Genomic DNA, 25,158 nt, shown 5'->3' on the forward strand with positions numbered 1-25,158 from the left:
TGTGTGTGTGTGTGTGTGTGTGTGTGTGTGTGTGTGTGTGTGTGTGTATGTGATGGAATTTGAAGACTTGGAACAGTAAAAAAAAGTACAGTATTTCGTTAATAATTTTTTATATTGATTACATGTTGAGATAATATTTTGAATATATGGAGTTAAAAAATATTAAAATTAATTTCTTCTGTTTCTTTTTACTTTTTAATGTGGCTACTAGAAAATGTAAGCTTACCTGTGTGGCTTGCACTGGCTTTCTATAGGACAGAGTTGGGGAGGCATTTTACTTGTAGCATCTGAAGCCAGCCAATCTCAGTAGGAAGGTTCAACTGACATTCCAGTTTTACAGGTGAGGAAACTAAGATCCCAGGAGTATCAGTAATCTGCCTAAGGTCACATAGTAAGTGCTGGAGTCTAACTTGAATTCAAGCATTTGACCCAAAAGGTTCTTTTTTTCTTTCTTTCCTTTTCTTTTTTTTAGAGATGGGATGTCACTCTATCGTCCAGGCTGGAAAGCAATGACACAATTATAGCTCACTACAACCTTGAACTCCTGGGCTCAAGCAATCCTCTCACCTCAGCCTTCTGAGTAGCTAGGACTACATTACTGCACCCAGTTAATTTCTTTACTCTTTGTAGACAGGGTCTTGCTACGTTGCCCAGGCTGGTCTCAAACTTCTGGACTCCAGTGATCCTCCCACCTTGGCTTCCTGAAGTGCTGGTATTATAGGCATAAGCTGCCAAGGGTTCTTTTTTCTAAGCATTTTGCTTACCAAGTGTTTTGACTGACTTTGTAAAACTCCTATGGGACAAGGGGGGAATACATAAAAAGAAAGAAGAAGAAAGAATTCTGTATCTTTCTGGCCTGAGCCAAGCATACAGTAGGCACTCACTGAATGCTTGTTGCAATGAGTGAGTGAGTGACCGGCCCCCAGAGCGGCATCCCCACCTGTGCATAGCGTCCACTGCAGATGGCCCCTCTCCAGTCTGGAACGTTGATGCAGTCTGGGTGCCGGACCAGCCAGTTGTCATCCTTGGTGAGGTAGGAGCCAGGGTACTCGGACACGGAGCCATCAACGTCATGGAACACGGATGTCTTATCCCCATCCATGTCCAGTTGGTTGAACCAGGGCCCAGGCTCTCCGAAGAACACTCTGGAAGTAATCTAAACAGAGCCCAGGAAAGTTAGGCTGGGCCAGAAGGTGAAGGGAAAGCACAGCCGTCATCGGGCCAGGGCGAGGTTTCCGATTTCCACTGACATTACAAATTGGCCAAAGCAAAGATGCTCTCGGGCACTGCAAGAAACCGCATGACTGACCTCTCAGACAGAGCTGGAATAACAGTCAAAGGTTCACCGTGCCTCAACTCCCAGGCCTCGCACATGCTTTTTTGCCTCGGCTCGCTGGGGGGTTGGCTGCTGTGGGTGAGCTTGGATACTGCTCTGATACACAGGCCTAGCAGGCTTTGGGGATGGGAGGAGGAGGATCTTGGCGTGTGAGCGTGTGTGTGTGCGTGCGTGTGTGTGTGTGTGTGTTCTGTGTGTGTAAGAGAGAGAGGCGTTGTAGTGACTGTATGAGAAAGTATATATCCACAACACATGCATACACGAATGCAGGAGATAATTGTGTGTGAGAAAATTTGAGTGTGTGACGTGTTTCAGGAAGACAGTCTTGCAGCATGAGCCCCCAGAGATTTCTGTGACTGACCCCTTTCAGCCCTCAGTTGCTTGAGTAAATGAATTAAGTAATTTAAGTTTCCATCTTTTCCCTCCGCCTGCCAGTAACTGGGCAGACGGGCCAAAGGCAGGAGGAGGAGGAGGAGGAGGAAGAAAAGGCCTGGGAATCCACACCCCGAAGGAAAAGCACAGGAGGCCTAGACCTTCCTGGCCTCATGGGCAGCCTCCGTCCCTCAGCTCCTCTCTAGCTGGATCTGACTATGGCAAGAAGGCCCCATTTAGAATCTACTCAGGGTGAGATTAAGCAGAACATCTCAGCAAAGACCTCCTTTGGAAACTGCCGGGTTCATTCAGTGATTTGTGCCAACTCAGGTGGCCTGGTCACAAGACTCAGTGTATCACAGCTGAGACACCCAGAGGAGCAGCCCCAGAGCCTGGGGTCCCGCATCAGCTTCCTCTTACATCTCGGCTGGGCTCTGAACAGGGCGGGAGCAGGCAGGCATTTACCCAGATTTGACCTGTGGGGCAACCTATGCTTGTACTTTTCCAGTTTGGACGTGGAGCACACTGGGACACGGTCCAACCTACTTGGAAGAGGCTTTTCAACCCCTGCGGTGATGGCAATCACTCACACTCCGGGGCCCGGGGGACTTGTGAATCACCATCCAAAGTCTGGATTTGCCGGGAGTCTGCCCTGGTACCTCACTCACCGGGACGTCCTCAAAAGCAATGTTGGTCACGTTGTTGTGGGGGCAGCTCTGCCAGGCGTTGTTAAGGCGGAAGGCCAGGGCACTGGTGTGCCGGCCCTCCAGGGCCGCGAACTTTCGGAAAGTGCAGTTCTGGACGTTGATGGGGCCGTCATAGAACTGAATTCCTCTGATCGGAAAATTCCTATGGAGGTATGGAAGTAGGAGTCAGTCTGAACGCCATGTGATTTGCCCCTTCTGAGGAGGATGGCAGCAGAGACTTCTGGGCAAAACCACTCCTAATTCTTACCTCTAGCAACTGTCCCACCCCAGGTCATTATCAAGTCATTAATTAATTCACTGAGAAAGCATGTGTGGATACAGTAAGTGCCAATGAATGACTGCTGGATGCATGATCTGAAGGATGGATGGATAGATGCATGAATATCTATCTAGTGCAGGTTTGGGGGTTGAAGGATGCTCTCCTATTCCAACATTTCCCCCAGTTCTTCCGTCATAGGAAGAGTCATTGAGTAAGTACTGTAAATATGACTGGAGAATGCCAATATCATGTCCCTTGAAGGGGAGAGTTGTTAGTCACTATCACTAGTTTTAGTTACTATAACAATTTAATCTGATTAAGACCCAATTGAGTCTCTCCTCGGTGAGTAAGTCACTTGGCAGTGTGCTGGGTTTGAGTAACAGAGGGGACAAGAAGGACATAGACTGGAAAGAGATAAAAAGTAAAAATCACCGTCATGCATGTGTTTGGGTATCCCTAGAAGAGAGAATGGCCCCGCTGGGAAAGTGTGGCTGCAGAATCACAGAGAACCCCAGGAAGGCCCGGCACCCAGAAGGTGGGGGGCCAGGAGGGTAGGGGCAGGAGGGACTGGACAAGGGCTGGTGGCTAGAGAATCGTGCCCTGGCTGTGCAGGGGTAGGCTGCTTAGAGACGCTTCTGACTCCTGAGCAGGGTGTGGAGGGCAAAGGTCAGTGAGCAGCTGGCTGGGCCTCCTGGCCCTGGCCCAGAATCTAGGCTTACTCATCTCAAAGCCCAACATTCATGCCTGTGCTCTCCACCACTGGGTCAGGCTCATTCTCTTCCGCAGTGAACACAAGGAAGAAAGGGCAGAAGGAGAGAAAAGAAAGCAGAGCCAGGACCTGCCCACGGGGAGAAGCCATACTCCAGCTGTCCCTGATCTTCAACCCTGGGATGTCTTTCGCTCCCATATGGTTCCTTGAGGAAGTCCCCAGCCACACCAGTCAGTGGACATCAGTGATGCCTTACACTTCCAGATTTTCATTTTTAGAGACAAGGTCTCGTTCTATTATCCAGGCAGGAGTGCGTTGGTGGTAGCATCGCTTGAGTCCAGGAATTTGGCTCACTGTAGCCTCCAACTTCTGGGCTCAAGCAATCCTCCTGCCTCAGCCTTCTGAGTAGCTGGGACTACAGGTGCATGCCACCACTCCTGGCTCATTTTTAATTTTTTTTGGAGAGACAGGATCTCATTGCGTAGCCCAGGCTGGTCTCAAACTCCTGGTGCAAATTCATCCTCCCACCTCAGCCTCTCAGGTAGCTGGGATTACGCCTCTCCATATTTTTACATTTATATCATGGACTTGAATCTGGATTCTCATAGGTTGGCTCCATGCATTTTTCTCTTTAAGATATTTTTGGGACAGCCCATTCTTACTAGCACTATACATAAGTCATATGCTTATGTTACCTTCAGATCCCAACCCAGTTCTGTACAGCATGGATCAACTGTTACTACGACTGCACTGTCCTAAATTCTGCTTGCAGACGCTGTTTGAGGAACCTGCCTGAGTCCCACAGAGACTCAGGCTTCCATAAACATAGGCACCCTGGAAGTTATCAGAACATTCTGGCCCTGGGATGCTGGTGGTACAAAGAAACCCCAAATATGCAGACCCAGAGTCACTCATAAAAATGACAGAAGGGGCTGGGTGTGGTGGTTCATGCCTGTAATCCCAGCACTTTGGGAGGCCAAGATGGGTAGATCCCTCAAGCCCAGGAGTTTAAGACGAGCCTGAGCAACATAAGACTGTGTCTACAGAAAACAACAAAAACAACTACAACAAAAACAACTGGGCATCGTGGTGCGTGCCTGTACTCCTAGTTACTCAGGAGGCTGAAACAGGAGGATTGCCTTAGCCCAGGAGGTTGAGGCTGCAGTGAACGGTGATCATGTCACTGCACTCCAGCCTGGGTGACAGAGTGACCCCCCTCCCCCCCCAAAAAAGACAGAAGGGACTGCTACATCACTCAGGTTAGACAGAAGCAAGGACTTTCTGACAGCCTGTGCTGAAGGAGACCATGCTTCTGCCTTTGCAAAATCTTTTCAAAGATGTATGTGCACTTGGGTTGGAAGTTTTAGGTCTGTGTGTATTTCTTATCCTGACTCTGGTGGCATAAATTATATTTTCCTAGAGAAAGAGAAGATAGCTGGGGGCGGGCAGTTATCACTTGGAGTGCAGGGATCACCTTGCTGCTGGCAGGCTCAGAGCCTTGCTCTCTGGGCTGAATTCACATCTGAGTAGAAACACCAGCAGAAGGGAAGAGGCATCCTCACCACTGCCTCAGGCTGTGGCATTCTGAGGAATTGACTGAATCTATTTGTCCTTTTTTTTTAATTACAATTTTTTTTTTTTTTTGTAGAGACATGGTCTCGCTATATTGCTGAGGCTGGTCTTGAACTCCCAGGGGTCCTCCTGCCTTGATCTCCCAAAGTGCTGGGATTACAGGCATGGGCCAAGCCCAGCCTTATTTTCTCTCTTAGCTAACCAACTCTCTAGGTCACCCACTCACTTTCCAGCCACCGGTTATGTCATCCAACATTCAACCTTTGTTCGAATTCCTCCAGCAGCAGAGCCCAGGACTCCTCAGGACAGTCCTACATTTTTGTTGGTGAGCAAATAATACTAATAATTGAAAAATCAGCTAGGCATGGTGGCACATGCCTATACTACTTTGGAAGCTGAGGTGGAAGAGTCACTGGAGCCCAGGAGTCTGAGGCTATGATAAGCTGTGATCATGCCACGGCACTCCAGTCTGGGCAGCAGAGTGAGATCCTGACTCAAAAAAAAAAGAAGACGATTTGCATGTCACATGGCTTCAGGTTTGTCATCCTTCTGCTTATTCTCCCTGATGTGTGCTTTGGCCTGACTCTCTCATTCTCCCATCTCAGAACTGGCTGAAATACTCCAGGTGAGTGTGCAGATGGAGAACAGGATTCCAATCCCTGACCCTGGATGCTAAACTCCCATCAACATAACTCGGACCACACGATGTGTTTTGATGGCCATGTCAACTGTGGTTCATTCTCAACACTGCTTTTTGACTTCTCTCTCTCTCATTTCAGATGCCACCCCTCAACTGCTGGTCTGTCACTTCAGCAACTTCTCTGACTGGTAGAAGACAGAGGAATTCACAGTCAACAGGTAGAAGCCACCCACCAGCTTCCTCCCTTCCACTTCCACCACTTAGGCCAAGCCACACGGAGCAAGGAGCTCCCGTGGTTGCAAACCTACTGGCCGATGGGGAGGGTCCTTCCACTGTGGTCCAGGCCGCCCGGGCCCCAGATCCTGTTGTCCATCATTTCCGTCCCCACGTTGCCGCTCTCGCCAACAAACAAGCTGTTCTTTATCTCCTGCTTGGAGCCGTCATCATACGGGAAGGTTCCACCACTGCAAAAAGAAGACGTCTGAGATGAGATGTCCAGAGACCAGCTCCCACAGTGGGCCACACACAGTGACAGTTGTCCTTACCTGGCCAGTGTCAAGCCGATGCCATTGTCAGCAAACCTGGGGACAAGAGCAGACAGTCAGAGCGTGCCCTTATCCCGCATTCAGTAACGTCGTGGAGCAAAGGACCCATCTCTGCCCCTGGAATCAAACTGTGGCCACTGTGTGGGGGATGGAGTCTACATCAGCAGAGGCTTTGCTGAGAGGGTGGTGACTCTCCCATTCTGCACAATGAGGGGATATTCTAGGTCCCCTCCTAGTCAGTTTCTGGCTCCAGAGGGAAGATGCTGCCCAGTGGCTTTTGGCGTTTGATGACCCACTGTATCTGCAGTGTGCAGACTGGGCTTCCATGCCTCCCTCTCCAGTCCCATCATCTGTGACTCTGGCACTAAGCAGGAGGTTGGATCAGGAGGTCTTGGCGGGCCTTCTGCTCTCAAGACCGGCGCTGGTAGAGGTGGGGTGTGTGGATGCAGTTCCAGTTTCCTTTTGCCAGCCTCACTACTATTTCAACCATAGCAAGAACCACAAATAGCTGATGTCCAGGTTTCCTAGAGACAGACCATGCTGGCCCTGAGGAGGACAGGAAGGTATTCTGCAATTGCACTGTGGCCATCTCGTTAGCTCCCTTTCGCCCTGCCCACCCCCTGTCCTTTGAGCCGGAGTCTCACTCTGTCGCCCAGGCTGGAGTGTAGTGGCATGATCATGGCTCACTGCAGCTTTGACCTCATGGGTTCAGGCAATCCTTCTGTCTCAGCTGAGACTACAGGTTAATTTTTTGATTTTTTTTTGTAGAGATGAGGTCTTGCTCTGTTGCCCAGGCTGGTCAAGTTCCTGGGCTCAAGTGATCCTCGTGTCTCAGACTCCCAAAGTGCAGGGATTACAAGTATGAGCCACTTCGCCTAGACTCTGCCCTTTTTAAGAGCCAGGATGAGTGTATGTCTGGGGGGAGACTAGCTGTGAGTGGCACGAGATTGCACACAATATGAGCCGAGCCTTGGTTCTGTGCTACCACAGGGTCCAGGGCCACAAATATGGCAGCCATCTTCATTCCCTTTGTCTCAGGGGCAGATATAACAGTCTCCACACCTCTACTCCTTCCACCTGTCCTGTACGTCCTGCTAGGCTCAACTCAAGGGACCATTCTTGCCCATTTCTCTGCTTTCTGAACCTTCAGTGGCTTTGTATCATCTATCAACCTAAGCTCAAGTCCTTGCCTTCAAGTTTAAGGCCTCAGTGAATCCTGGTGGCCCGCATGCTCTCTAGTCCCTGATGTTCTTAGTCACACTCTGCTTGCACTCTTTCAGGACACATATACTTTTTCCTTGTGTCCAAATCAGTTCAAATCAGTCATTCCAGGCCCAACATCTGGGGCATCACCTTTTCCAGTTCTTTTCCAAAACTTCCTGCTTCCTGTCTCTGAGATGTTCTCGGGGCTTTTCCTCATCATTGCTGTCGCCCAGTGCTCTGCCCGTGGGCCCCTCATTTTCCACTGTGTCCCTGGGAACCTCACAGACACTCGCAGTCTCCATGCTGGCTGACTCACTGGTGACTCTAAAATCCATCACTTTTCCCACTTGCGTTTCCACATTTTGAGAATTTTTCATTGATTATCTCACAAGCATCTCAAACTCAGCATGTCTGACACAATATAGTTCTCTTCCATCCAAGTCTGTTCACATCTGAAGGCTCAGTTTCAGCTAAACTTTCTCCTCATCAGGACCATTACAGTAGTATCTCAGCTGGCTTTCCCACCACCAGGAGTGTACTCCCCATCCTTGCCTACGTCCAGTGGCAAGACTAGAGTGATCTTTCTGAAATCCAGTCTTCTGTCAGTCCCTGACTGCACTGACCTTGTCCATGGTGAGACCACAGCCTTGCTGTCAGCTGATTTCTGGGATACCTTGGAATGATTCTGGTGGAGGATTAAAAGATACAACCCATTGGCAGGGGTGTCTTCTCACTTTCTCTTGCTGCCCTCAGTCTGACAATTTCTATCTTTGTAGGGGCCTAAACTCCAAAATGCCCCAAATTCCAGAATGAAGAAATGCACTGGGCTTAGAATATTGCAGAGAATTTTTAGCACAGATGCAGTCTCATTTCTCTCCCACCCATCTCTTACACAGCATCCGTCTTGAGTGTCACGGGGGTCTACCCTAGGGAAGGGCAGCCTGGAGATCTATCATATTGACTAGTGTCTCCTATGGTAGGAAAGCGTTCCCTGGTACTGCGCTGAAATCTGTGCCATGCCAATGATATGTGCCAATCAGAATAAGCCTGCCCCCTCTGCCCCAAAGGCTCTTCAGAAATCCAGAATCTCTTCTCCCCTTCCTTTCTTCTCAAAACTCACTACTTCTCTTTTCCTGGGCAAAATGAAACCCCATCTCCCCATCTCTCTGCCAGAGATGCTTCCTGTGCACCTCCCAGGCTGTGCCTCGCTCTCTGTTCACTGTCCTGGGCTCCACCCCGAGTCAGTCTCTCCCCCAGATCTCTGCTTTCCTGAGCAGCCCTTCCCTTTCTCCTTCTCTGATGACTCTGTGTCTCTGTTTCCCTCCTGACACACTTTTCATGATTCCTGATTGCCTTTCACCTCTATTGCTATTGGTCACAATAAAATGGAGAAACACATTTGTTTCCTAATAGAGTTTCTGATTTCGCATTTTTAACACAAAAGGCAGACAAGGAAAACATTTCTCAACACTCCCTTAAGACCAATCCCAACTCAGCTGCCTGTCCCATCTGGTCCTTGTCCATGTGGGCTGGTGGCTCCATCTACATGGGACCTTCTCTTAGAACTCCATGCCTTTGCATTTGTGAATTGGAGACAAATAGAGCTCCATGCCTTTGCAATTGTGAATTGGAGACAAATAGAGCTCCAAGTCCCAGTTCAAACACTCACTCATGGTGTGCCCTTGGGAAAGTCCTGATACCAAACCTCAGCCTACCATCTCCAAAATGGAGATAATAATTTATGTCTTTGGGAAACATGGGAAGAAAGAAATGCAACCAAGTCTTTGACACACATAGGTACCTAGAATATTCTTGTTTCCTTCTTCTTCCTGCCCTTAGCTGATGGGCCGTGTGATCTTGAGAGAGCCAAGTCTATTTGGAGGCAAATTACCTAGCGCTGTAGGCTGAAGCCAGTATTCTGTTTTTAGGTTTTGCTTTTTATTTTTTTGGAGCTGCTGCCTGCTGCCATTCTTGCCCCTGCCTAGCAGGGGGACTAGAAGCCCAAATGTCAGTGTGTCTTGTTTCCTCTCTCTGTGGGATTGCAGAGAGGAGGCCAGGGGACAGGGAAGAGGGAAGCGTCATGCTCCCCTTGTGCCAAGGCCACACGCCGCTCCGACTCACCGGCAGCTGTCCAGCCACACGTCCCCGCCACGCATCCAGGCCCCGTGATCCTGGTTCTTGTAGGCAGTGAAGTGTCTGATGATGGCCGGCTCCCGAGGCTTCAAAGGGTCAGCGTCCTGGTGAGGGCTGTACCTGTAGCACGCCGTGGGGAGGGCACAGGAGGCCAGTGGTGTTGGGGCATGCCTGAACTGACTCTCTTCTGGGCACCCTGGGAGGTGCTGACTAGGCAGAAACCGATTCGCAGTGCCTGGGCTCATTCTGAGCTCATCACAGAAGCAGAGTCTTTCCTCCAGGACCCAGCCCCATATGACTACAAATGGGTCACCTCTCTTGTTTATCAGCACCCCAAAAAAGCCCGCCCCCCAGTGGGGAGGGAGCCCAGAGGAAAGCTCAGACAGCCAGTGCCAAGTCAGGCACACACGGCGCAGAGGCTAGAGACTCCAACTCTTCCACTAAATGGCAGATCACCTTAAACTACTACCTTTTTTGGGGAACTTATTTTGTTTGTTTGTTTGTGGTTTTTTTGGTTTGTTTTTTTGAGGTGGGGGGTCTCACTGAACTACTCAGGCTGTAGTTCAGTGGCACAATCATGGCTCATTGCAGCCTCGACCTCCTGAGCTCAGGCAATCCTTCAGCCTCAGCCTCCCGAGGAGCTGGGACTACAGACGTGTACCACCATGCCCGGCTAATTTTTTGTGAAGACAAAGTCTCGCTATATTGCCCAGGCTGGTCTCGAACTCCTGGGCTCAAGTGATCCTCTTGTCTTGACCTCCCAAGGTGCCGGGATTACAGCATGAGCCACTGGGCCTGGCCATTTTCTGGGCATTTGTTAGTTACAAAACAGACTGCATCTGGCATCTGGTCCAGCAAAAGTTTCCTATGGATATTATCACTCTCCTGGTATTACCCACTTTTGATGGAGACCAGGCAGTTTGTTCTCTTTAAAGGTTACTGGTTTTGCTAATTGCCTTGAGGCTTCCACCTTTTTAAAAGCAGCCCATGGCCTTCAGCTGAACTCTAGATTTATTTATAGGCAAGACTTGCATATTCCTTCCCATTAAACTGATGGTGAAATTCTTCCCTTCTTTTCTCCTTTCTATCCTGACCCAACCTGCGGTGGCCTTGGCCATTCTTATTGACTTACCAGATACTGGCTTTGCTGAGGGATCTAGAAACCTCTAAAAACTACTGTCTCGCTTTGGCAACAGGAAGCTGAATCCTAGTTCAGACTCTGCCCTGCTCAGATTTTCATTATGGTACATCCAGCTACTGGCTCAATGCCTAACACATAGATGGAGCTCAACAGATACTTGGTGAATGAATGAATGACTGAATGAAGGGGAGAGAGGAGCTGGACCGTAAGGCTGCCCTGGAGCATGTCTTCTCAAGGGCTGATTACCTGGCAGAGATGATGGAGAGGAAGGGTCGCTTATCCTTGGCAGAGGCCTCGGTGGTTTTGACCCCGTTGTCTATGATCATGCCAGCCTGGGGGAAGAGACACATCAGCTTCTACTGTGGGCCACAGTCATCTTTGCACACCCAGCCTCACCACATACCACTCAAAAAAAGATTTGCTCTCAGGATGCATTAACACGAGTAGAAATTCTCAAGTGAGGGACGTGACGAATCTGTCTTACTCTGAGTTGCTCAGACCAAATCTGGAATATCTGACCTCTTTGAGGAGCAGATGTGAAAACTGAGGTCTGAAGAAGTTAAGTATCTTTTCCAAGGTCACATGACAAAGTTCATGTGCAGAACCCAGGCTGCTCTGGACAATTAATAGCCCAAGCCCCAACTCAAGAACAACAGGGAGGCACTCTTGGGGAATTTGTCTACAGCGATTTAAAGGAAATGCTGAATTTAAGTCTTGTCTTTATCCTGGGCAGGGGTCAGTGACCCTCCCACAGGCTTGTCTTGGCTCCTGCTGAACTGAGGAGAGAGCCTGGTTTTCTTAGACCCCAAAGGCATCCACTTTGTGTGCCATGGGGAGGGATGTAGGAGTCAAGGCAGCTTAATGATGCTGTCTAGGGAAGCTGCCATTCAGCCTCCTTTCTCCCTCCCTTCCCCTTCCCTTCCTTCCTTCCTTCCTTCCCAGATTCTCTTGGCCTCTTGTAAATACTCCAACTCAAATTTCTCTTCTCTTATTCTGCATTGGATAATCGGAGATACTCTGGCCATTTCATTCTCCAGATAACTTAGAGTTAAGCAATGGTAACATGAGTCAGACGATGTGTGGTTAGACTCCCAGCTCTACCCATACAAACTATGGCTTTGGGCAAGTTCCTTTCCCTCTTTAGCCTCGGTCATATCATCTGCAAAAGGGGCTAATAACACCCATTTCATGGATGGCTGTGAGGACTAAGTACGGGACCCCAGATGAAGCCTCCTGGAACAGGATCCTCACACCATGGGTATGGAGTCAAAGCTTCCCAAGCATGAGCACCAAGGATGGGCCCTCCTCCTTGGGTCAGACAATTGGATCAATTGAGCTGGAGGTTCCTCTTCACTCCTTTCCTTCAGAGGATGAAGCAAACCGCCCTCCTCAGGGCCCGCCCCTCCAAGCCTCATTCTCATGCCCCTGACTCTAGTCTTGACTGTTGTCCTTGCTGGGAAGTCCTTGACAGACCTGAGATCCCTCCACCTGCACCCACGAGTCCCTGCCCATCTGCTTGTTGGAAACCATCCTCTCACACAGAATCCTCCCCTTTCCAGCCTCCCCATACCTTTCAGGTACTGTGTGGCCCACCGTCCTGCCCACGGGAAGGCTTCTCAAGGGCGAATGGAGGGGGGTCTTTCAACAAACAGCCACACATTCTCTACCCTGTTCCCTTGTCCTCAACAGCAAAATGGTCCCTGCACCTGCCTCTGCTGGGAGACAGTTGTCTGAGGTCCATGGCAGCCTCAGAAATGCCCTTTCTGAGGCCCTGCACTGACTATCCTCTGTCAAGGGCACACTGGTGTCCTCCACACCTCTGCCTACGATGTGTGCCCCATGGAACTGTCCTTTCTCCTAGTGCCTGGGGCATGACACCACCTGGGGTCTCTTCCCCACTCTCTGTACCCCCCAACACCCCTGTTCATTCCTCCTCCCTGGCTCCTGTCCTATCTCCTGGGTGTGAGCTCAGGTCTGTTCTGAGACTGTATCTCTTCTTTTTGGTTCTCCCTGGTTGAGCTTCTTTCAGTCTTTTTTGACCCTGAATGTATCCATCCCCTCTAGATACCTCAGTTTCCTCATCTGTATTATTAGGGCTTGGTCCAGAACTCCAGCCTTGGCATTTGGGAAGAAGTCTGTCAAGATCTGCCTCAGGGTCCTCGAGACCACCTCTGACCCCTCCCCCAGAGCATTGACTCTAGTCTCAGCCTTACTCCAAGCTTCATTCTCATGCCCCAGGACTCTGGTCTTGACTGTTGTCCTTGCTGGGAGGTCACTGACAGACTTGAGATGCCAGACATATCATCCTACCTCCAGTTTCCCCAGCACCTGACATGGGGCTGGACATACCACTGGTGCCTGGGAAGCATTGATGCGGGAATGAAGATGACTGAGGAATTCGCTTCCCACCCATCTACTCAGCTCTGTGTAGATGGAGCAACCCATTTCCCAAGATACAGGACAAGAGGGGACAAAGGAGACGGTGTAGATGGCACCTCCATCCTCCTTACAGTCACATCATGATTTTCTGTAGCTTCTGGCTCAGGCCTTTCTTTTATGAGTTGGAGACTCACGCTGTCGCCCAGGCTGGAGTGCAGTGGCACACTCATGGCCAACGCAGCCTCGACCCACTGGGCTCAGGCGATTCTTCTACCTCAGCTTTCCAAGAAGCTGGAACTACAGGTGTGCGTTACTATGCTGACTAATTTTTTTGATTTATTGTAGAGATGAGATCTCACCAAGTTGCTCAGGCTGGACTTGAATCCCTGGGCTCAGGCAATCCTCTCATCTCAGGCCTCAGCCACCCAAAATACAGGGATTACAGGCTTGAAGCCCGGCTTTTTTTTTTTTTTGAGTGGGAGTTACTCTGACACCCAGGCTGGAGACCAGTGGCATACTCATGGCCACCACAGCCTTGAACTGGGCTCAGGTGATCCTTCTGCCTCAGCCTTCTAAGTAGCTGAAACTACAGGCATGTGCAACTATGCCCGGCTAATTTTTTTGATTTATTGTAGAGATGAGATCTGGCCGAGTTACCCAGCCTGGTCTCAAACCCCTGGGCTCAGGCAGTCCTCTCGCCTCTTCCTCCGAAAGTGCTGGGATTATAGACTTGAACCACCAGGCCCAGCGACCTTTCCTTTCAGAGTCAACACGACATCCATCCCGGCCAAGTGAACTACAAATCAAATTCAGGTGTTCAGCTCAGGGGCTACCAAAAGAAGCCCTCTCTCTCCAGCCCTCTCTCTACTTTTGGCTCCAGCCAGATGCTCAGTCTATGTCTCTGCAGGAACCACTACAGGAGATTCTTGGGGAAAATGACCAGTGGCCTGGAGGCCTCGGAAGGCTGCTCTGTATGCTTCAAGACCAACGCTAAGACGGCAGTTGTTCCTGGCTGTAGCCAAGTGGTCGTCCCAGCTTTAATCATCTGCAGGTCTGGGAAGGGGACTGAGAAACTGACCAGCGAGGCGCAGCCTGGAAAGACTTACCCGATAGTTGGAATGTGCACGGTTGTTGTGGAATTTTCCCAGCGGAATGTGCTCTGAATAACCTGGGGAGTACATTCCCACGGAGGGGCCCGTGGGCACGTGGTGAAAAATGAACCAAAATCCAGTTTCCTGGGGAAGAAAGTCACAGCATTGAGCACTGGTGAGCTCCCGGTCAGCCCGACAGGGTGGCCCATATGGGGGCACGTCTAGTATCTACAGCCATCATCAAGCAGGCCCTCACCACCCACTCCCAAGCACACCTCCATCCAGTCCAGTTCTTGATGTGAAACAGCAAAAAGTGGGAGGCAAATGTAACTGTGGAGTCCATGCTGACAAGTAAAACCCTTCCTAGGGCCCTACCCAATTGGATACGGGGGCCAAGTTGCTGGGTTTTGGAGTATCTGCAGGAGGTAAACTCTTCCTAATGCACAGTGGGAGGATTTCATGAGTGTTCTCTGTTTTCCCCTTTCATTGGAAACTGAGACACAGACAGTGAACCTGCCTGGGTCAGAGTCAGGCTCCCACAGAAGACCAGCAGCGTGGAGAGGTGTGTGAGAGCAAGGCTGTGTATAACAGAATGCTGTGCTCATATCCTGGCTGCTGTCCCCAGGAGTGTGTGTCCTGAGCACACCAGTGTCCCTGCCTTAGTTTCTTCCAACATCAGACAGGGATGATAACAGTCCCTACATCATTAGGTTGATGCAGGAGTCAAATTATGTTAGCTTACAACACTGATGTGCCAGGCACCATTCAAAGCTAAAATAATGTCATTCTAATAGTGAGTTATTAGACATAAAGTGCTCAGTACTCATTTGCTAAGGTCATGAGTATTACGAAGTAACAAAGCTGTTATTTAAAACTAAGTCCAGGCTGGACTCAGTGGCTCATGCCTGAAATCCCAACACTTTGAAAGGTTGAGGTGGGAGGATCGCCAGAGCCCAGGAGTTTGAGACCAGCCTAGGCAACACAGTGAGACCTTGTCTCTACAAAAAAATCAAAAAATTACCCAGGCATGGTAGTATGCACCTGTAGTTCCAGCTACTCAGGACGCTGAGGCAGGAGGATTGCCTGAGCTCAGGAGGTGGAGGCTGCAGTACTCTGTGATCATGCCACTGCACTCCAGCCTGGGTGACAGGGTGAGATCCTAACTCATAGATAGATAGATAGATAGACAGATAGATAGATAGATAGATAGATAGATAGATAGATAGACAGACAGATAGACAGGTAGATGTTAGAATGAAACCAGGTCTAAAGGACTCCCCTACCCAGCTACTAGTCTGCTGTTTTCCTCTTTACTGCAGCTAAGCCTGATCGCATGAGTATCTGCACTCAGGCTCAGAACACACACACTTCAAGGTCAGCCTCAGCTATCCCTCAGGCTCCAGCACCCCCCTTACTTTCTGCCAAAGCAGCGATACTTCTGCTCACCTCCGATCCTGCAGCAGCACAGTTTATGAGGTTGTTGTTGGGATTGGCCATCCAGAAGGTGGACACAGCGCTGCAGGGCAGGAGGGAGATTGAAAGGTGTCAGGAAAAGAGCCATCAGCACTCATCCTGCACATGGAAGGCCCAAGTTGAACACTCTGATGTGGGGCTGAACACTCTTGTCAGAGAGCTGAGAAATCATGGATTTGTCAGTCTGAAACCCAGTTTTCTCATGAACGTGTGGTGCTGGTTTAAGCACTTAAAATGCTCAGAAGGGTATGGGTCTGTAAGGCTAAACAGTGTGTGGGTGAAATCTGAGATTGGCTCTGAAGTAAACATAGGTCAGAGGGTCCAAGGGAAGTAGACATTTTAAGGGAGGTACCCTTGACTCGAGGGTTGGTCACACAGGAGCATTTGTTGTTCTCTCGCATCCTCCCCCACCTCTCTCTCTCTCTCTCTTTTTCAAAGGGTCAGTGTGATCCGGGCCCACGTGTGCACACTGTGGGCACTGGGGTGGCAGCCTCTTCCTTTCATCAAAGACACTGTGTGGCTTCAGAAAAGCCCCACTCCTGAGCCTCTTTGGACAGAAACAACGCACATTAGGGTAACTGAGGAAGGAGAAAGCTCCCTCCTGCCCTTTCTCCAGGAAGCTGGGAACCATAGACAGCAGAGGGCTTTGAGACCCCAGCCCAAGGTGAGAAAGTCAGTGCTAGGTCAGGAGCCAAGTGAGCACGTGTCCACCCATGTCCCCGCCCCTGGGCACAGGCCCAGAGCAGCCATGGGTGCCAAGGGGAGGTGAGACACTTACTTGCAGTCCTGCCTGGGCTTGGGGATGTACCCCGGATAGGAGTCCTCTGTGATCATCTTGCACATCTTGCTGTCACGGTCGGAGGGGAGGAGGGTCCCGGATTTGACAAGGAGGCCAAGGCAGTGGTCAAAAGTGTTGCGTTCCTCTGGTCCATCTTCCGTGAAGAAGCAGTGGCCCAAAGAGTTATAGCCCACCACATCCTTGATCTGCAGAGTTCAAGACAGGGACATTTCACAGAGTTTCCAAGTATTCATGTGCTCATTCACTCATTCAACAAACATTAAATAGCATCAGCCATATACAGGCCCTGGGAGGAGCACTGGGAGTTTGGAATTGAACCTGACACAGGTGTTGGGCCTGGGGAGGGCAGGACAGAAGGATGAAATGGTGACTTTTTAAAATCCCTTCCAGCTGGAGGTGTCAGGGGTTGAGGTTGCCTGGGGTAGGAAAGGGGACAAGAGGACATAAGTGAGGAGGGTGGGACCAAGAAGAGGCCATGGCCTGGGCCATGTGAGGCCTCTGTGTGAGCAGGTAGTTCCCAATGACCCCAATTCAGCCCACACCTACTTGGTACCTGCCACCATGCCAAGCACACAGCAAGTGCCCAGCACACAAGGACTTCCTGTGGGAGACTCCCACCAAGTAAGGGTGTGGGGTAGGGGGGACTTCACCTAGAAGCAGCACCAGAGCTGGGCCAGGTGCACTTTTGTTTTTGTTTTTCTTTTTTGTGAGTTCGTTTTTTGGTTTTCACTTTGTTGCCCAGGCTGGAGTGCAGTGGCACAATCAAGGCTCACTGCAACCTTGACCTCCTGGCTCAGGCGATCCTCCTGCCTCAGCCTCCTGAGTAGCTGGGCCTATAGGTACATGCCACCATACCTGGCTTTTTTGATTTTTGAAGAGACAAGATCTTGCTGTGTTGCCCGGGCTGATCTTGGACTCCTGGGCTCAAGAGATCCACCTGCCCAGCAGGCATACATTTTATTAAGACCAATATTGATGCTTCTTATTGTGTCCTCACCCAGGAATCCAAGTCAGCTTTCAGCAAGCATCCCTGGCAAATAGGCCCCCTGCTTCTGCTCAGACACCCCAGAGAGATGCTCACTGCCCCCAAGGTGACCTCTCCACAGTGGGATGACAGCGAGGAATGCCTCACTTATCTCCATTCTTCATCCCCACCCTGGGTGCTGGCAGCCCGATGACATCATCTGACCAGGGAGTTCCTGCTTCCCGGTGGCCTCAGTTCAACCCACACCTATTCAGTACCTGCCACCGTGCCAAGCACTGGAAAATCCCTACACACCCAGAAACAACTCCCTGCTCAGCACTGTGAGCTTCTCAAGGGGCTGTCCTCTGCACTGTAGGGTGTTCAGCAACCACCCTGCCACTACCCACCAGATGCCAGTAAAGCCCCCTCAATTGTAACAACCAAACGTGTTTCCAGACAAGCATTGCCAAATATTCCCTTGGATGGGAGGGGAAAGACTGACCAAATCACCCCTGCTCGAGAAGCACTGATGTAGTGTAATTGCCCAGTTCCCTCCAGAGTCTTCCTATGAGAGTTGTCCACTCTCCCACTTCTAGGCAGCCAGCCTGTGGAAGCATCCTCAAACTAGGCCCCTTCATATCCCAGTACTGGCCTGGCCTCTTTTATTTATTTTGAGTTGGGCCTCACTCTGACACCTAGGCTGGGGTGCAGTGACACGATTATGGCTCACTGCAGCCTTGAACTCCTGGGCTCAGGCAATCCTCTGCTTTAGCGTCCCCCAAGTAGCTGGGACTACAGGCTCACACCACCATGCCCAGCTAATTTTTTTATTTTTGTAGAGATGAGGTCTCACTATGTTACCCAGGGTGCTCTAGAACTCCTAGGCTCAAGCAGTCCTCACACCTTGGTCTCCCAAAATGCTCAGATTACAGGCATGAGCCACCATGCCAGGCCTCACACCTTTTAATCTTGCTGAACTCTCACACCATCCTCTAATAGATCTTTTTCTTTCTGAGATAAAGAAAATGAGTCTCAGAGGAATTAAGTGATTTGCCAAAGGTCACATAAGTCTCATATACAAAGTTGTCACTGGAACCTTGGTTTTCTAGCTGTGCCCATTCACTCCACCAGGAGGACTCAACATACAAGCAGTCCTGTGGCAGTCAAGCCCTCTGTTCCCTCAAACAAGCCTCCCTCCCTTTGTCTTTGGCAATAAGCAAGGGTGTGATCCTGAATCCTATTCATTCCTTCAATGAGTATTTCAGTTGATACCAAGGTCATCAATGGTACGGCTTCCTTTTCTCCTAGTGAACCATGAAAGTGTGTTATAAATAGCCTGGGCAAACAAGCACAGGAGAAAAAGGCAAGGAAACGTGGGCTGCTCAAGCTGGCAGGAACATCTGAGTTCAAGTTCAAGTTCAATGCCTTCGCACTACAGAGAAGGACAATGAGGGTCAGAGAAGAGACGTGGGCATCCCAGGGCACTCAGCGACCTCATGGTGGTGCTGTGTTCAGACCCAGGCCTCCTGCCTCCTGCCCACAATTCTGAAATCGTAGGCACTCGTTTGCCCTGTTGTCTGGAGCACACTTTGGGCACCCTTTTCTGAATATGAATAATGAATGTTAGGTACATTTTTATTCTAACAAATGCCTGACAAAGAGATTTCCTCTGAGACTGTTAGGAGAGAAAACCTCGTTGAAAGGAAGAAAACTAACTACTGTTTACTGGATGTCAAATGTGTTACAAATGTTATCTCATTTAAACTTTGTCACAACTATTATTCTATAAATGATGCTGAAACTTAGAAAGTTGCTCCAAGACAATTCTCTTGCAAGGACAGGACTGGGATTTGATTCCTCTTTTGTCTGATTCCATCACTTGTGTGCTAATCAGTACTTAACAGCTTTAGAAATTTTTAAAAAATCTTTCACTTTGGGTTGCATTTCTTCTCTTTAAGAGTGGGGTGAGGATAGCACAGAGAGTTGAAAGAGAAGCATGATTCAGTAGAAGGAAGCCCTGGGGAGGGAGTAGAAGACACAAATTCAAGTGTCTACTCAGCCACAAACTTGCTGTGTGACTTGCCTGGCTGTCCCCATGTGATAGGGTGATGTCTACCATATTCTGGGATTGTTCCTTCTTAGGACATTTTCCAGGATTAAATATTTAAACTGTGACATAGCTTGTGATGATAGATGATAAATGATAGATAGATAAGTAGATGATAGATAAAGCTAGAAAGATAGATGATAGAGAAATTAGATAGATAATAGATAAATATGAAGAGAGATAGATAGAGATAGATAAATAGGGATAGAGAGAGATCAAGAAATAGAGATAGAATTAGCTAGCTAGATAGGTAGATAGAGAAGTATATATACAGAGAGAGAGAGAGACAGAGCTAGAGAGATAGATGGAGAGATAGAGATAGAGAGATCTAGTGATAGATAGAAAGAGAGAGAGAGAGAGAAGCTACATAAACAGACACCTACATGTAGATTTCCAGGCAGCCACCCAGTCCCTGCGTGTGCTAACCAGATGTAGTGTGTAAGCTCCCTGCCACAGTCTTGGACGAATCACATTTCCCCCTTTGTTCTGGATATCTTCTACCCTGCTGATGGCAATTCATGAAAGCTGCTTTAAGTCTTCAACTGTTGGCAGGTCTGGTCCAGGCACGAGATTATGAAGGAGAAAATTCCTGGGCTCTGTCTGACAATTAAAGACCTCAGAACAGCCATCAAGGACTGCTTCAGTTAAGGGGACAATTTTATTTAGTTTACTGTCTGAGCCAGTGCGTTTTTGAGAGTGAAGGGGTTGTTATTAGTGATTAAGCTGGGAAAACAGGTCAAAAATGGAAATGTCCTGTGCAAATCAGGACAGATATATATGTCCCAGTTGTAATGACTTCCACTGTCAGCCTGTATACAGTGAGTAAAAGAAACTGCTGTTTAAAACAAACAAATACAAACAGAAATGAACTTTACTTATTTCTGCCTTCTAGGGTGGGTGTGATATAATTCACATTAGTGAGAAGCTTGACAACAAATATAGTCAAGTTTAAACAAAGACCATAATTTCTAAGCTCCTGCCATTATTTTTAAAAATATTTTTTGAACTGCTGAAGAGAGGATTGCTTTGCAGGGTAGGGGGGTCATTTACTTATAGTTTCTTAATGAGCTTTTGAATATGCAAATAGAACCTGGGAAAGAAACTGGACAACCAAATTGCTCTGCCTAATAAGGAAAGGAATGAGTGTCTAGCAGGAGAGGTCAGGAGGAGGCAAGAACTCAACCAGGTTGCGGGGAGGAGCAGGCACAGCCCCAGGAAAGCGTTGGTCTGCAGAGGGACCTGTGACTCCACCTCTCACTGCTGATTTCTGTGCTGCTCTGTCATGCACCCCTTCCCCCTCCCCATCTCTTACTCTGACCTACCAGTAAAAGCCCCCGGGCCAACGAAGCTTCTGGGGAAATCAAGGGCAAGAGTCTGGGTTGCACATCTGGGCTCATGCAGGAAGGAGAGATGAGAGCAGCTACGTGAATCAAGACGTGAGTGAGAATGTGAATTCAAGAAACCTGGAATGGTATTCAAGAAACCTGGAATGTGGATAACTAGGAAGAACAGAAGCATCTCCCACAATTCCCAGAACCATGAGGCTGGGAGAGAGGGCACTGGGTTTCCTGCCATGCATGTGTCGGGCTCCGCCATCTTTAGCAGAATGCTGAAGGGAGGGTGTGTCCCTAGGCTGGAGGGCTCGGGGACAGACTGCAGCCGTGTGGACACGGACCCCTGGACCAGTGCAGATCACATGTGGCAGCCTGTTAGGGCCATCCTGGTTTCAAGCACGTATGGAGGCATTTATGTCACAGATAATGCATTCTGAGCAGTACACAAGGTGGGAAGGACATGTGTTTTTCTCCCACACACTCCTTCCTCAGCCTTCAAGAAGGAAGGGAGGAAGAAACAGGCAGAACCTATATTGGGGTCTTTTCTACCTTCTGCAAAGGTGCTAGAATAGAGTCATTGTCTTCTAGGAGGGAACAGGAAGGTGATTACCCCTGTGTCCTGCCTCAGAGTTCAGAAGCACGTGATAACCCATCTTACACCCCAACACCTGCCATCCAGCGTGCAGATAATGTGCTTAGAGCCTTCTTCCTTTGAAGGCAGGCTGGACCCTACATCTGACAGCATCCTGCAAGGTTGGTGCTCACCCCTGCATTTCAAGAAGGACCCCATGAACAATGTCAGTATCAAGAGAAGCATTTCCCAAACTCTGTTCAATAGAACACCAGCTGTGTGAGATGCAAATATCCTGTGGGAAAGGTTCTCTGGTTGAATGAATTTAGGCATCGCTGGGATAATCAAAGCTAAGCATGTGTTTTTACTGCAAGCATGCATTGTAAATTTTCAAAATAGGGAGGGAGGACATGTATGTGGCATTTGCCAAGAACTTTTAACTTCAGAAATATTCTTTTTTTTCCCCCGAGGGATACCTACCACTATCCACAAAACCAATGATTTTTTACGCAGAACACAGTCAGATACAGAAGCACATAGTGATAATACCTTTTAATATAATTGCTGGCCAGGCGCAGTGGCTTGCCCTTGTAATCTCAGCACTTTGGGAGGCAGAAGCAAGAGGATTGCCTGAGCCCAGGAGCTCAAGACCAGACTGGGCAATATAGTGAGACCTCATTGCTACAAAAAAATCAAAAGATAAACAGCACATGGTGGCATGGGCCCTGTAGTCCCAGCTACTCAGGAGACTGATGTAGGAGGATTGCCTGAGTCTAAGAGTTTGAGACTGCAACAAACTGTGACCATGCCACTGTACTCCAGCTTGGGTGACAGAGTGAGACCCTGACTCAAAAAACAAACAAACAAACAAACAAACTTGCGAACTAAATCACACATTATCTGGTTTAAATCTTCCTAAAAATTCTTTGAAGTCGGTTCTGCCATTACCCTCACTTTACATAGGAGGAAATTGAGGCCCAGAAAATTTCCCTCAGTTCCCCAAGGTCACATTGGCAGATGAAAACACAAGTCTCTGGGACTCTATGCTTTTTAACCTTGATGTTTTACTGATGCCTGCAGTTTAACTGTTATGTTGAAAAAGAGTAAGGTGTTGAATGAGGCATAAGAAGGAGCAGGGGATATGTTATGCTCAGTGGTGACATGTTGGAGTGACATTGGCATTTTTTTCTTTTTTTGAGTCAGAGTCTCACTCTGTCATCCAGGCTGGAGTGCAGTGGCATGCTCACAGCTACCACAGCCTCAACCTGCTGGGCTCAGGCAATCCTTCCACCTCATTCTTCCAAGTGACTGGAACTACAGGCATGTGCCACCACACCCAGCTAATTTTTTGATCTATTGTAGAGACAAGGTCTCGCCAAGTTGTCCAGGATGGTCTTGAAGCCCTGGACTAGGGGAATCCTCTTGCCTCTGCCTCTCAGCATGTTGGGATTATAGGCATGAGCCACCTTGCCCAGCTGGAGTGACATTGTTAAGAACCATCACCAAGGATCAGAGAAAGCAAAAGCTGAGAAGCCCACATGTTTGTCAGTTAGGAGAGAAGTGAGAAGCAGGTATCGGCAGAAGAGTCCATTTCAGACCACGCTTCCCAGAAGTCTGTGGTGAAGAAAGGGAAGGAGCAGAAGTGACAGCCTAAGGGGGGTGGGCGGCAGGAGGAACACTGCTCTGAGGATGCAGCATGGAGGGGCCCATGAGCAAGGGCCTCCCGGGGCGCCACAAGATCAGCTTGAGGCTAGGCTTTAAGGCCACCCTCAGCTCTGCACAACTGGGAAGCCCTCTTCCTTCCAAGCCAGCGTCTGCTTGTTTGTCCAGCCCTCCCGAGCCCAGGGATGGTGTTAGGTGACTTTCTCAATGCTACCGAATGGCCTCTGCCCTTGGAATCAGAATCAAATCAATCTGCGTTTGGCTCCTTTCAAGACTGGTCAGCTAAACAATCTTTTCATACACAGTCAGCCATTGGTAAATCCTTCAAACCAAAATGAAGGAATCAGATGTCAAACACCAAGGGAGAGAGTCCAGCTCCTGTTCTGCATGTGGAAACCTCTGTCCCAGCAGTGACACATTTACAGGGTGAGGTGCCAATTCCGCCCAGGGCCGGCCTTTGGGGGTCCCATGGAAGGACATGGAATGTGCTCCATGGCCCTGCTGCCTGCTCGGCCCAGAGAATTAGAGACCTGTGCTTCATCTAGATTCTGAGCCATGATGATTTGGTTTCATCTTGGAAAGGCTGCACAGGGCTGTGTACTCCAAATCCTAGCCTGTCTGCTCACCCATCGAGCCTGACCCCAAGTGGGGTGAGGCTGGAGCCCTACGAGGCCAGCAGGACAAGCAGTAGCTGGCACCTTGGCTACCTGGTGTCTGGATGGTGCTCTCTCCCACTCTGGCAGCCCACATCCCCAGGAGGCAGGCAGAAGGGAAGCCTTAGTGTGCAGGGAGGCAGAAGCCTCTGGTTCCAAGAAGTCCCAGGCTCTGTCTCCAAGAGTCTACCTCTACTGTGGGTGCAAGCGACCCACCTGACTACTGCAGATACAGCCGTGGGATGCCCCGACCTGCTGCCCGCCCTCTTGCCTCGTGTATCTCTCAGGCCCATCATGCCAGCTCTCCTCTCATAGCCAGCCTGCAGCCCCATGGAGATACTGCCCTTCTAGGCGCCCCCGAGTACCCAATGTCCCTGTCGCTCCCAGCACTTCTTGCCTCTACTTCCCCCTTTGTGTGCCCGTTCCTGCAACTGGGACCTGGGCTCACTGCTCTGAGGAAAGTTTGCTATTCCAAAGGCAGTCAAAACCATTTCCCAGGCATCTGCCAACTAAACAAGCTGAGAGGTGGCCTTCACGTTCTCCACAGCATATAAGGGGAAACTGATCAAATAGCCTGCCCAAGGCCACACAGCAAGTGGCTGGGAAAGCATAGCCACTGTCCACACTCCAGGGGTGTGTGTGTGTGTGTGTGTGTGTGTGTGTGTGTGTGATTGCCCTGAGATTCACAATGGCTTCCACGCAAAGCAACCCAGATTTGCAATTATAGGCTTCCAGTAATCTTAATATCATTCTCTATTTAGTAAAGTTAAATGTAGATAAACTTAAGCTATGTTTAAGCATAAAACTTTAGCATAAAGTGCTTAGAGCAAGTAAAGCTCCAAAGACTGTCAGGCCGGTTGTCTTTCCTAACCAATCCCATGGTGTTCTTTGCACCATGTGTCCTGGCCTCAATCGCCACCCCGAGTGAGGATGTTATCACTGTATTCATTGTATTCGTTATAAGTTGCATGAGGGCACAGGACAGACCCAACGCCTGCTCCCAGGACCATGTGTGGGCTGGGCACTGGGCTCCACACTCTCACTGTCCTCTGCTCACTCAATCCTGGAAGCAACTGTGTGGGGTAGGTCATGCCACCCTCTGCATCTTACAGAAGACTGAAGAGGTCAAATGACTGGCCCAGGACCACACCACTAGTAAGTGGCAGCACCAAGACCGCAGCCCAGAGTATCTGGATCCAGAGACCATGCTCTGTGTTACACTGCATCCCTGACAATCTGAGTTTATTGTAAATTCTGCTGTCTTCCAACTTCAACCAGAAAGTATTTTCCTTTGCTTCTTCCTTGAGCCCGAAAAAAAAAATCCCACATCTTCCAGCAATAGCTCCAGCACAGCCCTACACCACCTGTGGGTCAGAATCAGTCCTAATATGTGGTCAGCACGTGCACGTGAATCCCGTGGCAGGGGGTTTGAGTCTCCCTGTGGCATTTATGACTCATTGATCCTCACAACAGCTCTGTAGGTTTGGTATTGTTTTCCCACTTGACTG

At 49.4% G+C, this 25,158-nt stretch overlaps 1 protein-coding gene across 1 annotated transcript in view; it reads right to left on the reverse strand.

Annotated features, from left to right (window-relative positions):
• The window catches only part of CEMIP (cell migration inducing hyaluronan binding protein), a 178,264-nt gene that overhangs the window by 16,084 nt on the left and 137,022 nt on the right, over positions 1 to 25,158 (reverse strand). The window contains exons 14-22 of the mRNA XM_008054159.2: positions 16,339 to 16,544; positions 15,534 to 15,603; positions 14,103 to 14,231; positions 10,864 to 10,949; positions 9,465 to 9,596; positions 6,141 to 6,176; positions 5,904 to 6,059; positions 2,377 to 2,557; positions 941 to 1,156 (exon numbers count right to left, since the gene is read on the reverse strand). Of these exons, the coding sequence (XP_008052350.1) occupies positions 941 to 1,156; positions 2,377 to 2,557; positions 5,904 to 6,059; positions 6,141 to 6,176; positions 9,465 to 9,596; positions 10,864 to 10,949; positions 14,103 to 14,231; positions 15,534 to 15,603; positions 16,339 to 16,544 (1,212 nt within the window). The remainder of the gene's footprint in view (positions 1 to 940; positions 1,157 to 2,376; positions 2,558 to 5,903; positions 6,060 to 6,140; positions 6,177 to 9,464; positions 9,597 to 10,863; positions 10,950 to 14,102; positions 14,232 to 15,533; positions 15,604 to 16,338; positions 16,545 to 25,158) is intronic.

This window comes from Carlito syrichta, unplaced genomic scaffold, assembly GCF_000164805.1.
Source record: "Carlito syrichta isolate Samal-C Ts95f unplaced genomic scaffold, Tarsius_syrichta-2.0.1 Scaffold289172, whole genome shotgun sequence".
Taxonomy (NCBI): domain Eukaryota; kingdom Metazoa; phylum Chordata; class Mammalia; order Primates; family Tarsiidae; genus Carlito; species Carlito syrichta.